The 14966-nt window shown below is 35.5% G+C and overlaps 1 protein-coding gene across 7 annotated transcripts in view; it reads left to right on the top strand.

The window, feature by feature from the left end:
• The window catches only part of BAZ1A (bromodomain adjacent to zinc finger domain 1A), a 104923-nt gene that overhangs the window by 49470 nt on the left and 40487 nt on the right, over positions 1–14966 (top strand). For 6 of the 7 annotated variants that reach the window (XM_054716532.1, XM_054716534.1, XM_054716533.1 and 3 more), the window contains 8 exons: positions 618–752; positions 2212–2311; positions 2995–3161; positions 5684–5779; positions 7033–7171; positions 8435–8581; positions 13443–13538; positions 13659–13883. In XM_054716532.1, the coding sequence (XP_054572507.1) occupies positions 618–752; positions 2212–2311; positions 2995–3161; positions 5684–5779; positions 7033–7171; positions 8435–8581; positions 13443–13538; positions 13659–13883 (1105 nt within the window). The remainder of the gene's footprint in view (positions 1–617; positions 753–2211; positions 2312–2994; positions 3162–5683; positions 5780–7032; positions 7172–8434; positions 8582–13442; positions 13539–13658; positions 13884–14966) is intronic. The other variant, XM_054716531.1, reaches the window with a different exon arrangement.

The following is a 14966-nucleotide window of genomic DNA, read 5'->3' as shown; positions in this document are numbered from 1 at the left end:
TAAATATGTAGATTATTTATTTACATAGAAAATCTCATACAGCCTGACCAGTGTAGCTCAGTGGTTAGAGCATCAGCCCATGCACCAAAGGGTCAAGAGCACTTACCTGGGTTGTAGGTCCGACACCCCCCTCCACCCAGCCCTGGTCAGGCATGTGCAGGAGGCAACCAATCTCTCTCACATCAGTGTTTCTCTCACTCTCTCCCTCCCCCCCCATCCTCCCTTCCACTCCCATTCTAAGAAAATAAATGGAAAAAAATCCTCAGGTGAGGATTAATAACAACAAAAAAAGAAGAAGAAACTCATACAAAATTATTCAAAAACAAAGCAAGTAAAAATTATTCTTGTGTAAATGTAATTTTGAAATAGTTTTAGAATTTAAGAAACTGTTGAAACATTCTTGAGTGTTTATTGTATTTCAATTTTGGTTTACTTTCTAGTAAAGCAAATTAATTATGTAGTTTTTTAAAGGAAACTAACTAAAATATGTATTACTTCATAATAGCATAAGAAATTTTAATGTTTTGGGCCTGGTCTAATATGTTAGTCATATGACATGTTAGAGGATATCTACTTGTGGTTTACTAATATGTTATTTTATCCTTTTTTTTACGAAGGCATCCTCTCTTTCAACATATAAAATAGCAGACCAAGATTTTTCTTATTTTTTCCCTGATGATCCACCCACCTTTCTCTTCAGTACTGCTAACAGGAGAAGAGGGAGACCACCCAAACGAGTATCTATTAGTCAGGTAAGTAGAGAATAGATAAAAGAATACCTTGTAACTCTGAATAAAACTATTTAAAATCGAGTATTGTTTAGCTCCCCCACCTCCATAGCCTGTAGGAAGGAGCACATTCCTTCACACACACAAAATGTGTGTACTATATAGTGATAACTGCTCAGCAGTGAGGCTTGTAGAAGCTTCAGGTGTGAATTTTAGACATGGCTCTCATGCCACAGGGATTTTATACAGTGGAAGCAAGCATATAAGCAATTACTAAAATGTAAACCAGGATGAAATAGAGGGAATAAATGATATTATTGAAACATAAAGAGTATTTAATATACTGCCGAAACCGGTTTGGCTCAGTGGATAGAGCGTCGGCCTGCGGACTCAAGGGTCCCAGGTTCGATTCTGGTCGAGGGCATGTACCTTGGTTGTGGGCACATCCCCAGCAGGGGGTGTGCAAGAGGCAGCTGATCGATGTTTCTCTCTCATCGATGTTTCTAACTCTCTATCCCTCTCTCTTCCTCTCTGTAAAAAATCAATAAAATATATTTTAAATAAAGAGTATTTAATATATAAGAGATAGTAAAGCAGGCTAGGACGTTATTTTCACAAGAAATAAAGTAGAAATAAACTTTTGACATATTTTAACATTAGCCACAGAATGTTTCTGACATGTCTTTTCTCTACCTCTTACATATTTGATGTCTATACTATCTAGATTATAAGGATTTTTTTTAATCTAGTGCATATTTTTTTAAGTCTCCCTTTATAGGTTACCAGTTGTTTTTTTCTGGAAGATTTTGGACCAATTTGTAGACTATAGAATTAGTTCTATGATTAAAGTTATTAAAAGTTACTATGTTACTATGATTAGGGTTACTAAAAATGCAGTTATAAGTCAGACGGAAAAGGGCAAAAACTTAGGAATTAAGTGGAATATAAAACAAAAAATAAGATGAACTAACAAAACAAGAAAATCATAGACAACAGAATGATGGTTACCAGAAGCGAATTAGGTAAAGGGAGTCAAATATATGATAACAAAGGAAGCTAGACTTTGGATGGTGAGCACACAATAGAGTATACAGATATTGAATTATAATGTTATTAATGGTATCCTAATAAGTATATTTTTATGTAAATATTTTTATTGATTTGAGAGAGAGAAACATCGGTTTGTTGTGCCACTTATTTGTACATTCATTAGTTGATTCTTGTACATGTCCTGACAGGGAATCAAACCCACAACCTTGGCATATTGGGATGACATTATAGTCAACTGAGCTAACTGGCCAGGGCCTAAATACCATATATTTTAAAGTTCAGTTATGCTTTAATAAAACCTCATTTTAGTATAAAGAAAGTATAATTGAGGAGGGCTATTCAATATTTTGTTTTTTATTACTGTAAGAACAAGGCAGACTCAGTTTGTAGAAGTTGTGGTTCTACAACCTTAGTTTCTTGGTTTGTTTTTTAGGAAGCCAGTCTTGCTAATAAACAGACTATCGCGAATTATAGGAATAAAGCTACTAAAGAAAGAGACAAACTTTTGAAACAAGAAGAAATGAAATCACTGGGTGAGTTTTAACACTCTGTCCAAAAACTGTTTAGATACAGGAAAGAGTATTTCTCTGTGCCCGGTGGGGGTTGTTTCTAAAAATGCATATTTCTGGGGTCTTTAAAAAGCATAAATCAGGGTGTTTTTTTCTTTACGTATCCATTGATTTTTATGATAAATGAGAACTCTGCTTCTATTTAAAGGTATAGCATATCCCATGTTAAACTGACCTAATGCTGAATTAAGCACAAGTTGGAGTTTCTAGAGTTTACAGACTGTTTGGGGCCATTTTGTTTGAGTCACGCAGCCTTATAAAACATGGCTTCCCAAGCTTGACTGTGCATATGAATCACTTGGGAACATTATTACAAACAAAGATTCTAAATTAGTAGATCTGAGTGACAGAAGAGATTCTGCATTTCTAAGCAGGTGATAACCTGGTTGTTGCTCTTAGGACCACACTTTGAGTAGCAGGGCTTTTAAAAGCAGGTAAATGTTTGTCCCACTGCAATAGTTTATCTTAAGCCCGGCCAACTTGCTTTTTCGGTTTTAATCACCTGCTGGCTCCCTTCAGGAATTTATAACCCCTGTGTATCTCTGCTTATCTCATTAAACCTTAAATTATTTCAGGATTTTTATGTTACATTACAAAATATATTGTTTTTTGTCTGTGTGCAGTTCTAACTTTGACCTTCTCCACAGCTTTTGAAAAGGCTAAATTAAAAAGAGAAAAAGCAGATGCCCTAGAAGCAAAGAAAAAAGAAAGGGAAGATAAAGAGAAAAAGAAGGAAGAATTGAAGAAAATTGTTGAAGAAGAGAGACTGAAGAAGAAAGAAGAAAAAGAAAGGCTTAAAATAGAAAGAGAAAAGGTATTCATTTAAATATATTAGCTATGCCCTGTACATATAGTTAATAGTGCATTAAACATTTAAATTCCTGGTTAATTTTCAAGTTCCTTTACTGTTTTCATTCACATTTATAGTTGTGTGTAGAGCACTGATAAATAGTATTGATCTATCTCCCTTTTGCTTTGAAAAATTTAATGAATTATTTAAGGTTCAACATATGTATACACACACACACACACACACACACACACACACACACAATCACACATCTTTACATAACATGTCTTTACACCTCAGCTTTTTTTAATGTATAATTCTAAAGTTAATTTTCTTCATCATTTAGACTTTTAAAATTAGAGAAGGTCATAATGAGTAAAACCTTTATAAATATACTAGAGGCCTGGTGCACGACATTTGTGCACTCAGGGGTGGGGGTCCCTCAGCCCAGCCTGCGCCCTCTCGGGGGATGTCCACCTGCTGGAGCAGGCCTAAGCTGGCAGGCGGACATCCCCCGAGGGGTCCTTAGTGCTGCCACAGAGGTGGGAGAGGCTCCCGCCACTGCTGCTGCACTTGCTCACAAGCCCGGCTTCTGGCTGAGTGGCGCTCCCCCTGTGGGAGCACATTGACCACCAGCGGGCAGCTCCTGCATTGAGCATCTGCCCCCAGGTGGTCAGTGTACGTCATCGCAATTGGTTGTTCTGCCATTTGGTCGATTTGCATATTAGCCTTTTATTATATAGGATTTTTATTGATCTCAGAGAGGAAGTGAGTGAGAGAGAGATAGAAACAAAAATGAGAAACATTGACCTGCTGCCTCCTGCACACCCTCGCTTCCCTCTTCCCCCCACTGAGGATTGAGCTCACAACCCAGGCATGACCAGGAACGGTGTCACTCAACCACTGAGCAACACCGGCCAGGCATGAGTAAAACCTTTAAAAGTAAAATACATAGTTAGAAAAATACAATAAAATCTATGACTCAACAAGAATTATTACAGAGTTGTTACTCTCCTTAAAGAATAATAAGAACATTTCAGTAAATCTTTATTATAATCTTTAATGGTAGATATTCCTTAGAGAATTCTATAGCTGGTTTTTTCCAAAGATAGTAATAGCCATTGGTTTTCTGAGCTACTCACAAGTAGCCTTAGATAATCATGTTCTACACAGTACTTATTTAAATTGCCTGAACTTTTATGAATTATTTCAAATAGGCCATTTTAGAGGTATCTAATATATGTTCATTCCAGAAAAGGTAGAGAACAAAAAAAAAAAACAACAACACTTGTAATCTAAATGTTAACATTTAGAGATAGCATTGTTAACACTTTGATTAATTTATTCTAATCTTTATTCTGGACGTTAAAAAAGAGATCCAGCATTTATAATTTTGTATACTTTTTTGTTTAACGTTATAAACATTTCTTCATGTTATTAAATTAAGTAAGGTAGAATTCTTAGTGACTGCTTAATAGTTAATCAAATTGATGTAGTTAAGTAGATTATAGTTTTTTGCCCATGAATAATGATATTTGTTCAAATTTGCGAATAAATTTCCTTTTTATGGATTATGTTCCTGGATAAATTTGTACAAGTAGAATAATGGGTTAAAGGGTTAAGAACATTTTTAAAACTTTCTATACGTGTACATGGGTATTTGTTTAGCAAACGTGTTATTTACACTCAGCAATAGTGAATGAGATTACTCATCCTATTACGTCCTATAGGAATTATATTGTAGTGGGGGGGATGACTTATTTCAGCAGACTACTCAAAGCACAGTTAAGTTCTGTAACCATCTAGTCATTTTATGTTGAAAGTTTGATAAGTGCACATCTGTTTACCTTTGGTGTTTCTAAATTTCAAAGGGAAAATGTTAACATATATTAAACATTTATTGGAAAAATTAAAATAAAATATTTATACTGTACTTTATTAGAGACTTTTTTAGGGTCAGTATTTATTTTGCAGTTTCAAAACCAAGAAGTAAGGGTTTCAAAAGACCCAAGGGAGCAAGAGAAATGGCCTATATTAAAAAGAAAATTTACCAACTGTATTCTAATACTGCTTTTACTTACTGCTCCCTCTGTGTGTGTATCTCTAGTCTGTCAGTCAAGTTTAAATGAATCTTGAAAATGACAAGTATATTACAAATATAAGGGGAGGTTTTATTTTAGGTACTCTAATAATTTGTTACCTACTTTGTCAGGATCTAATTGATTTGAAGTATGGGGAGAGCTGCTATAGGCAGGGCCCGGTTGAATTAATACTTATCCAAGCACTACTGTGTTGGACATTTTCCATCTTTTTAGCAGTTATGTCAGGTAGGCATTGTTTTGATCAGTGGTTCTAACACTTTAGCATGCATAAAAAATTACTAGAAAGACTTCTTAAAACATTAATTGTTGGGGCCCAACCCCAGAGTTCCTGATTCAGTAGATCTAGGGTAGGGCCCAAGTATTTGTATTTTTACCAGTTCCCAAGTGATACTGATGCTGCCTTATAAAGTTCTTATAAGAATTTTTATTAACCTTTTGTTCTAGGAAAGAGAGAAGTTACGTGAAGAAAAGCGAAAATACATGGAACACTTAAAACAGTGGAGTAAACCTAGAGAAGATATGGAATGTGATGATCTTAAGGTATAAGTTTGTTATGTGATGTTTCACACACCCATGTTCTGTGTGAAACATCAGGGGACCAGGCCTGCAGGGGAGGGCAGTTAGGGGCAAACAGGCTGGCAGGGGAGCAGTTAGTGCCCTGTGTGGCTTTGTTGATGAAATATTTCTTTCTTATCAATAATGGCCTCTTCATATTTAAATAGTCAGTTGAGCAAATGCTACATTTAGAGTTTCAAGGTAGCATTTCCTAACAAGCTTTGATAATGATTTTTTAAAATATTTTTTTATTTCAGAGAGGAAGAGAATGAGGGAGAGAGAGATAGAAACATCAATTATGAGAGAAAATCATTGATAGGCTGCTTCCTGCACACCCCCTTCTAGGGATCGAGCCCGCAACCTGGGCATGTGCCCTGACCAGGAACCTAACTGTGACCTCCTGGTTCATAGGTCGATGCTCAACCACTGAGCCACACCAGCTGGATAATGATTTTTATTCTGCAGAATAATTGGTCATTTATGTGATCCTTGATAATCTAATAACCATTGGGGTCAGGCATGCATTTTTAGCTTGATTGCTAGATAAAGAATTTTTCCATGCCCTGGCCAGGTAGCTCAGTTGGTTGGAGCATCATCCTATACACCAGAGGGTTGCAGATTTGATCCCCAGTCACAGTGCCTGTGGGAGGCAATCGATCTATCTGATCAATGTTTCTCATTTTGATTTTTCTCTCTCCCCCCACCCCCATTCCTCTCTCTCTAAAATCAATGAAAGCATATCCTCAGGTGAGGATTAAAAAAAAAAAGAAGAAGAAGAATTATTTCTGTCTCCAGAAATGATCACAATATTCAAACCAAACTCATTCAGCTCAGTTTATAAGGAAACATTTCTAAGTCAGTAGGTGGCAGATTAATTCTGTTCCATATCTTAAGGAGATCCCATATTGAAGATAATATTGACACAACTGTCTTGACATCAGAATCTAGGTTAAAAGTTCCTCTTAACTAGAAAATGTAGTCAGAAATACACTTCAGCCTAAAGTTATGTTATTAATTTGATGAAGGAAAAAATCCTTAGAAACTGGTTTAGTAAAGTTGGAATAAGGCCAGAACATCTGTAATTTTAAAAGTTCTAAAGGTGATTGTTGTAAACACTCAGGGTTGAGAACCACTAGTTACATGAAATAATTCTTATTCGGTAAAGAGTATATCATATCTACTTTGTACAATTTCCTACACTTGATTCAAATAGTTACATAAATTGTTTAATCTTGCAGGAACTTCCAGAACCAACTCCAGTGAAAACTAGACTACCTCCTGAAATCTTTGGTGATGCTCTGATGGTTTTAGAGTTTCTTAATGCATTTGGGGAACTTTTTGATCTTCAAGATGAATTTCCTGAGGGAGTAACCCTAGGCAAGTGCTTTTGCTGTGTTATAGTTCATCCTAAAATTAGTGACTTTAAAGAACAAATTATTATCTCTCAAGTTCTGTGGAATCACTGGACCTACCTCTCTAGTCCTCTCTAGTTACTGTCAGTCAGTGGCTGGAAATGGAATCATCTCAAGGCTTACCTGGCTACATGTTCAAGATGGCTTCTTTACACGCATGTCTGGTGCCTTGGCGCTCCCCCACATGCATCCCACTCCATCAGAGTAGCCTACACTTTTTATGTGTCAACTGAGGGCTCCAAGAGTCAGGACACAGAAACTGCCAGCCTTCTTAAATGCAAGGCCTGAAACTGGCAGGCCTTATTTCTGCCCTATTCCATTGGTCAGGCTTGCTGGTATTCAAGGGGGTGAAAGAATAGACTTCACTTGAGAGTGGCCTGGTAAGTAAGTACAAGGAAGGAAGAAATTGACATCAGCCATATTTGAAAACAAGTGGATGGCCTACCTTTAATTTGTGATTCTGCTTTGTCTCTGTACTTACATACTTTAATTTGTATGAACTTCATTTTTAAGAGCTAACTTAATATGAGTAGAGCTTTGGCTCCTGTTTTGGATCTTTACCTGTGAAATGGTAAAATAATGTCTTAAGATCCAAGTAAAGACCTCAAAGACAGAATTGTAATCTTATTTTAAGAGTGTATTCTCCACGAGGACTTTTACATTCCCTAAATTTCTCTTTCTGAGCTAGGTGAGGTATGAGTCATTGTTACAGGTCTAAATAATGCTGGTTTAAGTAAGATGAATTTGATGAGAAACTTTTATGACTTGGATTTGATATTAGGGTTACACCTAATGCTGATGATTACCTCTCCTTTGCACTATTTGGTAAAAGTAATGTCCCACATAGCTCTTAAGAACAGTGGGGTAACAATAACAAATCCTTACATTGTTATTCAAATTAGAGTAAAATCATAATTTTTAAGATGTACCTTAATTTACACCTCAAGTTTAAACTTAGGTGAAATATTGTATTGATCTACTGACTCTGATTTGGCTTTCTTGAATGTGGTGATTTGGGCCTATTATTTTATTGAAATTTATAATAATCATTATAATTGGGGGTTTTTATTTTACCTTAGGTAATACTTGGCTCTACCTTGATAAATGGGCATTTAAAAAAATAGTTAACTAGGCTATTGTTGATTGAAATGTTTATTATTCCATTGGAGTTGATTTTTTTCAATACATGAACAGAACTTTAAATTGATTTTAAACATTTTATTCACAGAAGTGTTAGAGGAAGCTCTTGTAGGAAATGACAGTGAAGGCCCACTATGTGAATTGCTTTTTTTCTTCCTGACTGCCATCTTCCAGGCAATAGCTGAAGAAGAAGAGGAAGTTGCCAAAGAGCAAATAACTGATGCTGACACCAAAGGTCAGAATTCATATTGTTGTTGATTGGTAGTGGCTTTGTAGTGATACTCATTTTTGAAGGTTATTTTAAAATTAACTTGGCTTTTACAGTTATAAAACATAGTTGTTCAAGTTACCGAATTCTTGAGTCATATACTAGGAATGCATTATCAGTTGTTTTATAAAACCTTTCTTTTGATGTATCCTGTGTCTGATGACCTTGAAAATATTTTCTTCCCAATCTATCTTGCTTTTTATTCCATTAGATTTCTCCTGTCATATAGTATCATTACAGATTTCATTGACTAGTATCTGAAATTCCAAGAGATTCTGCTAGTAGCACTGTTTTGCCCCACCTAAGGAAATACTTTTATTGTTGTTATTAATAACTTAAATTGAAAATACTATTGCTGATTTCATTTTAGATCTGACAGTTTTAAGATCAGAGTTAAGTAAAATTTAATTTTTTATTTTGCTACTTAGTTTGAACTAAAAATCTTGCTCTTTAAATTCTGTATACCTAAATATCTGGAGTCAATGTGTGGCACATATTAATGTAGGAATAATTCTTGAATAAACCCTTTTTTATTTTTAAAGCAGAGTATCTATATATATAAAACCCTAAGCAACCAGAACAAACAGAACCACTGGTCGCTATGACATGCACTTCGGGGGATGGGGGGGGCAGGGAAGGCCCGCCAACCTCCCATGGCTCCTCCCCCTGACTGGCCAACCTCCCATGGCTCCTCCTCCTGGCCGGCCCCACCCCTGATTGGCTCCTCCCACCCCCGATTGGGGGTGGGGCTGGCGGGCAACCTCTCGTGGCCCCTCTGTCCACCCCTGGTCAGCCCCGGCCCCAATCAGCCACCCCCATCCCAATCAGGGGTGGGGCTGGCCAGCCAACCTCCCACTGTCCCCTTCCCCTGGCTGGCCAGACCCCCACCTGTGCATGAATTCATGCACTGGGCCTCTAGTGTTTAATATTTTGTTCAGGATTTTCCTCAATCACAGGAATCATTAAACCATATTAAGAGATTGATTTGGCTTCCTAAATAATACTCTCTGTGAACTTTGCCATCTATGAGATTTAGGATCAAAAGCTTTATTAAACAATACTAATGTATTGCATACAAATTCACAATAAGAAATAACTATTGGGAGACATCTTGATAGCAAAATCTTAGTACAAAAAGGTAGGGAATTCCTCCATTCAAATAGTATTGTTGGCCTTAGATAACTTGAGCTCATTTTCCTTTATGCTGGTTGGAGCAACAGGATAATGATGAGTATGCATACAGTGTTGGTTGCTTTTGGGTTTTATAGCCTGTGTTCAAGCAAAATATATTCTATAGCTTGAGTGCTATTCACCATAGATCCCTTATCAAGGCCATTTTAGCAATGTGGTCCCTGTTGTCATCACAGATAACTTAGTCAATTAAATGAGATTCTACGAAAGGGAAGATAGAAGGGTAAATCTGTTTATCTAAAGGTTATCTAAGATTACAAGCACCAGCACTGAAGATGGATTATCTAAGACAGACAATGTAGCACATAATCATTCTTGTAGCCATTAGGTTGCCTTAATCACCAATAACATCACAGGGTTATTGACCAAGTTTTGACCTTAATACAGGACATAAAACTGTAGTATTTAATTAAGGAATTAAAGCAGATGAAATCCCAATGACAAAAAGTGGGTGACAAAATTTTCTTGGAAAATCCCCTGTATAAAGGAAAAATATATGTGACTGTTGGTATTTGTATTGTCATTATATTTTGTATTCATTATTTGTTTGATCTGTAATTTCTATAGCTCTACTCCTTTGTAGAACTGTCTATACATGTAAATGTGACGTCTCTGAATAAGTATTGGCAATTAAATAAAGGTTGTAATGCTCCTTTTGAAAATATTTAAATGTTAGGGAGGATAAAAAACATACTTGGGAATTTTTCACCTTACTCTCACTTCCTTATTATTTTTTACCACATTTTACATAGTTATTTCAGTTTCCATAAGAGCCCTAGTTGTTCCCCCAAGCATCTTTCTTTTTGTCCTCCCATTCAGTAACAAAAAAGCCTTTCCACAGTTTTCCTAAAGCAATTTAATGGTCATATGGGATTGAATATTCTCTTACTTCCTCCTTGGCTGGTCTTAATAGTAAGGTATTTTCCTGCTATTTCCAGAAAGGGGGAAATTGGGCAGAAGAGAAAAGTATGAATTTATCTTAGTGATGAGAAAACAGGTTCACTGAGATTATTTACTGAAGATTACTTAGCTAATAAGTGATATAAATTATATATGCATTATTTCATGTAATCCTCCTGTCACCCTTGATGAGGTAGATATGACTATTTTCTGCCTTTTACATATAAAGAAACTTAGACTTAAGGAGCTTAATTAATTTGCCCAAAGACACATAGCTAATAAGAAAGTGATGGGATACAAACTCTGGCAATCAGGTCTAGAGCCTCATAATGACTATGCTATAAGGGCAAAGAAGTTGAAATTCTGAATATTTCCCTAGCATGGCCCATAAATTTATCTGTATTCAAGAAGATCTAATTACTTTGCCCCTTGGTCTCTGTTATATCCAAATCTTGGAAGTTTTTACCAGCAGTTTTTAAAATCTTATATTAAAAATATCTATTCTTCACTTTAATCTTACATCATAAACTTGAAAGCCCTTCAGAGCATAGGAATAAGAGTATCCTCCTTATATAGAATAGTTTTGTATGTTGGCTGAGATATTCTTGTTTAGTGTTGGAATTTTATGTACATAATTCTAGTTTACTATGATATTAAGAGTGTCTTTTAGATAGCCGTAACACATAGAGTTCAAGTTTATATTCTCTTGGTATGATGTACCCAGATGACCAACTCTAAGCAAATCCTAGAGCAGCGGTCGCCAACTGGTGGTCTGCGGACCACTGGTGGTTCATGAGGTCCGAAAGTTTGGCGACCACTCTCCTAGAATGATATTTACAGTTTCTGGAGAGTACCATTTGGTAGATAAATTGAGTTAAGTAATATTTTAACATGTTAATATAACACAATTAAAAATAAATTGTTTTTTTATTGGTTGTCCATTTCCTAAGCCTTTGTCCTAGCAAATAGAAGATTGAATGTGTGACTGCTGCAAAGGAAGAGAGCCAATACACTTTTACAGCTCACAACTAGGACTGTTGTTAAGTTTACAGTGCCTGTTCATTTTGTTTATTTGGCTTTATAAGTAAAATGGAAATTGAAAAAAAGTTTTAGGTCTACTATTTTCCTAGTGAGGAAGAATATAAAGTCTGTTTTTGGACTAGATTTGTGGCTTGGTAAGAAGTTCTGCATATATGTAGAATTTAGTCAGATAATTTTCTCCTATGTGGTATTGTTTATTCTTAAGTGCCATGAAATTATCAATGATTGTAATCAGACAGGATACCAGAGCTGCCTTTTTCCTTTAGTAAAGGACAGCAGTTCTGTTTTCTAAGATTCATTTTGTGAGCTTGTGAATTTTGGGAAGGAAATCATATGGTAGAAAGTTAATGAATCACAGAACCAGTTTAGCCTAGGGATTTTCTAAACTCTAATCCATAGAGTCCTTCAGGTTGTACAGGGGTTCCTTGGTGCGACTGCAGGAGAGTTGGAAAGATGAATGTGCAGGATTGTCATCTCCATAACCCTACTTTAACAAGGGCATTCTTTATCTATTTTATAATGGGCTTCCAAGAAATAATTTGAAAATTTTGAAAACTGCTGATCTAGACTCATCACATCCAGAAAAATGAAACCAATTAAGTGACTTTTCTAAAGACTACATAATGAGGAACTAGGGACTGACTGCAGGAGCCTAAGACTAGACTATACATGATCTGATTCTTAGTCTGAAGCTGGGTGCACTGTACTGTGACATAGACTTAAGTTTTTTAAGCCTAAAGTTTTTCATAGTTGACACTTTAATTTTTTATCATCTCTGTATTATAATTAGAAATAATTATATATGCTAATGCTCTAAATTCATTTGTGCTTGTTGATTTGCTCATTAGTCCTATTTGTAAGCTAAGCACTGTTTTCAAAGCTAAAGCAATTTACTTAGAAAATACAGGAAAATCTTCCTATTGTTTTTTGGATTGGAGAGTTTTAAAAATCAAAACAAAATTTAAATGTATAGGATAAATCAATGGTTAAGTGACAGCAGTGCTGTCTTTAAGTTCTTTTAGCTCTTTTTCTTTGCTGGTTTTGTGATGATTACAACCTACACTTTGTTAGGATTCAATCTTAAGATATTTACAAAAGATTGGATATCTTCGCCAGCTGGTGTGGCAGAATGGTTGAAAGCGTCAACCTATGAACCAGAAGGCATGGTTCGATTTCCTGTCAGGGCACATGCCCAAGTTGCGGGCTCAATCTCCTGTGTGGGGCATGCAGGAAGCAGCAGTCAATGATTCTCATCATTGATGTTTCTATCTCTCTCTCCCTCTCCCTTCCTCTCTGAATCAGTAAAAATATACATATTTTTAAAAGATTGGCTATCTTCAAGTAGATTTTGGTTTTCTAAGTAGTATTTTCCAAAGTTATATTGAGCAAAAAGATTTGTTTTTCATTTTAAAGTGTATTTTACCATTTTTTGGAAGGTGTATGTGCATCTTGCTGGTAACTTGGAAGTTGTCTTCTCTATGTTAAGTAAGGAAAATATTAATATGTAGTGCATGTTGCAGGATTTAGAGTTTTAGGTGGAGAGTAGGCAGAATATAAATGATGCTTGTAACTAGTGTTGGTTCTTTTGAGGTTTGTGAATATTAAGCTGTTTGCTGTTTCATCATTGTGAAAGGGCATTGTTCCCAAATATTCAAGCTTTGATTTGCACTAGAATAAAGTATTTATTTCCTTAAAGATTTAACAGAGGCTTTGGATGAAGATGCAGACCCCACAAAATCTGCACTGTCTGCAGTTGCATCTTTGGCAGCTGCATGGCCCCAGTTGCACCAGGGTATGTGTGGGCTTTTTTTTTTTTATTGGCTTTTAATTTTTAATTTTATAAAGGTACATTTTACATTGCTGAGGATTTATGGTTTACATTCTAAATGACTATTTTCATTTTTAACTATAGGCTGCAGTTTGAAAAGTTTGGATCTTGATAGCTGCACCCTTTCTGAAATCCTCAGACTGCACATCTTAGCTTCAGGTGCTGATGTAACATCAGCAAATGCAAAGTACAGATATCAAAAACGAGGAGGATTTGATGCTACAGATGATGCCTGTATGGAGCTTCGTTTAAGCAATCCCAGTTTAGTAAAGAAACTCTCAAGCACTTCAGTGTATGATTTGACACCAGGTAAACTTTGCAAGTTGGAATTTGTATAACTTTTCCACTTTCTACCCTCTTATGTCTCTTCCACCCAGAAAACTAGCTAATGAGATATTTTAGATGATAAGCAGTTCTAAAAGAGAAAGAGAAAATACAGTCTTTAAAGAAAAAGTGTTGGAATACCAATAGTGTCATATGTTGAAACTACTATTGTTCATATTATCTTTAATTATTTAGGATTTTCTTTTCTTTTTTATTTGGATTTTCTATTTAAATCTTTTTGATTTGTCTACTGAATCTACTAAGTTTAAAAAGATAAGTGAGAATTAGCTTTCATTTTTATTAGTATATCAGAAGTTTAAGCTGTAACTACTAAATTCCAACACTTGCTTGAATAAGTGTTTGAAGTTTGAGAAACAGTATAAAAGTTAGTTATTTTTCACTGCCTTTTAAAATAAAAAAATTGTAATATACAAATATATAGAGTTTAATTTTATGTGATTAAGAAAACAGAACATAGAGGACCTTAATTCCTACCATTCATATAGTTTTTATAGTTTATGCTAGTGTTTCTGAGTAGTCTTTTCAGAGTAGCAATTTGCCTATTGCCATTTTAAAGAAAATTCATGTGATTATAATTTAGTTTTGATTTGAACTTTATATATGAGCCTAAAAATTGAAACTTGAAAAATAATTCTTTATGATTAGAAGATTTTCCGTACCGAAGCCAGTTTGGCTCAGTAGATAGAGCGTCTACCCACAGACTAAAGGGTCATGGATTCGATTCTGGTCAAGGTCACATACCTCAGTTTGCAGTCTCAATCCCCAGCCCCGACTGGGGTCCCGTATGGGAGGCAACCAATCAATGTGTGTCGCTCACATCAATGTTTCTCTCTCTGTGTGTCTCTCCCCCTCCCTTTCACTCTCTCTAAAAAAGCAATGGAAAAATATCCTCAGGTCAGGTGAGGATTACAAAAAAATTTTTTTTCATGTCTATTTCACTAGTATATAAGGTAGTCATTAGTATTTGAAATGCCTTATATAGCACATAACTTAAATTTGACTCAATGTTGCTTTTTTCTGAAGACATGCCATTTACATGTATGATCT

This window comes from Eptesicus fuscus, chromosome 5 (genome assembly GCF_027574615.1).
Source record: "Eptesicus fuscus isolate TK198812 chromosome 5, DD_ASM_mEF_20220401, whole genome shotgun sequence".
NCBI classification, from domain to species: domain Eukaryota; kingdom Metazoa; phylum Chordata; class Mammalia; order Chiroptera; family Vespertilionidae; genus Eptesicus; species Eptesicus fuscus.
Note: the sequence above shows the minus strand (reverse complement) of the source record. Positions and strands in the feature narration are given on the sequence as shown.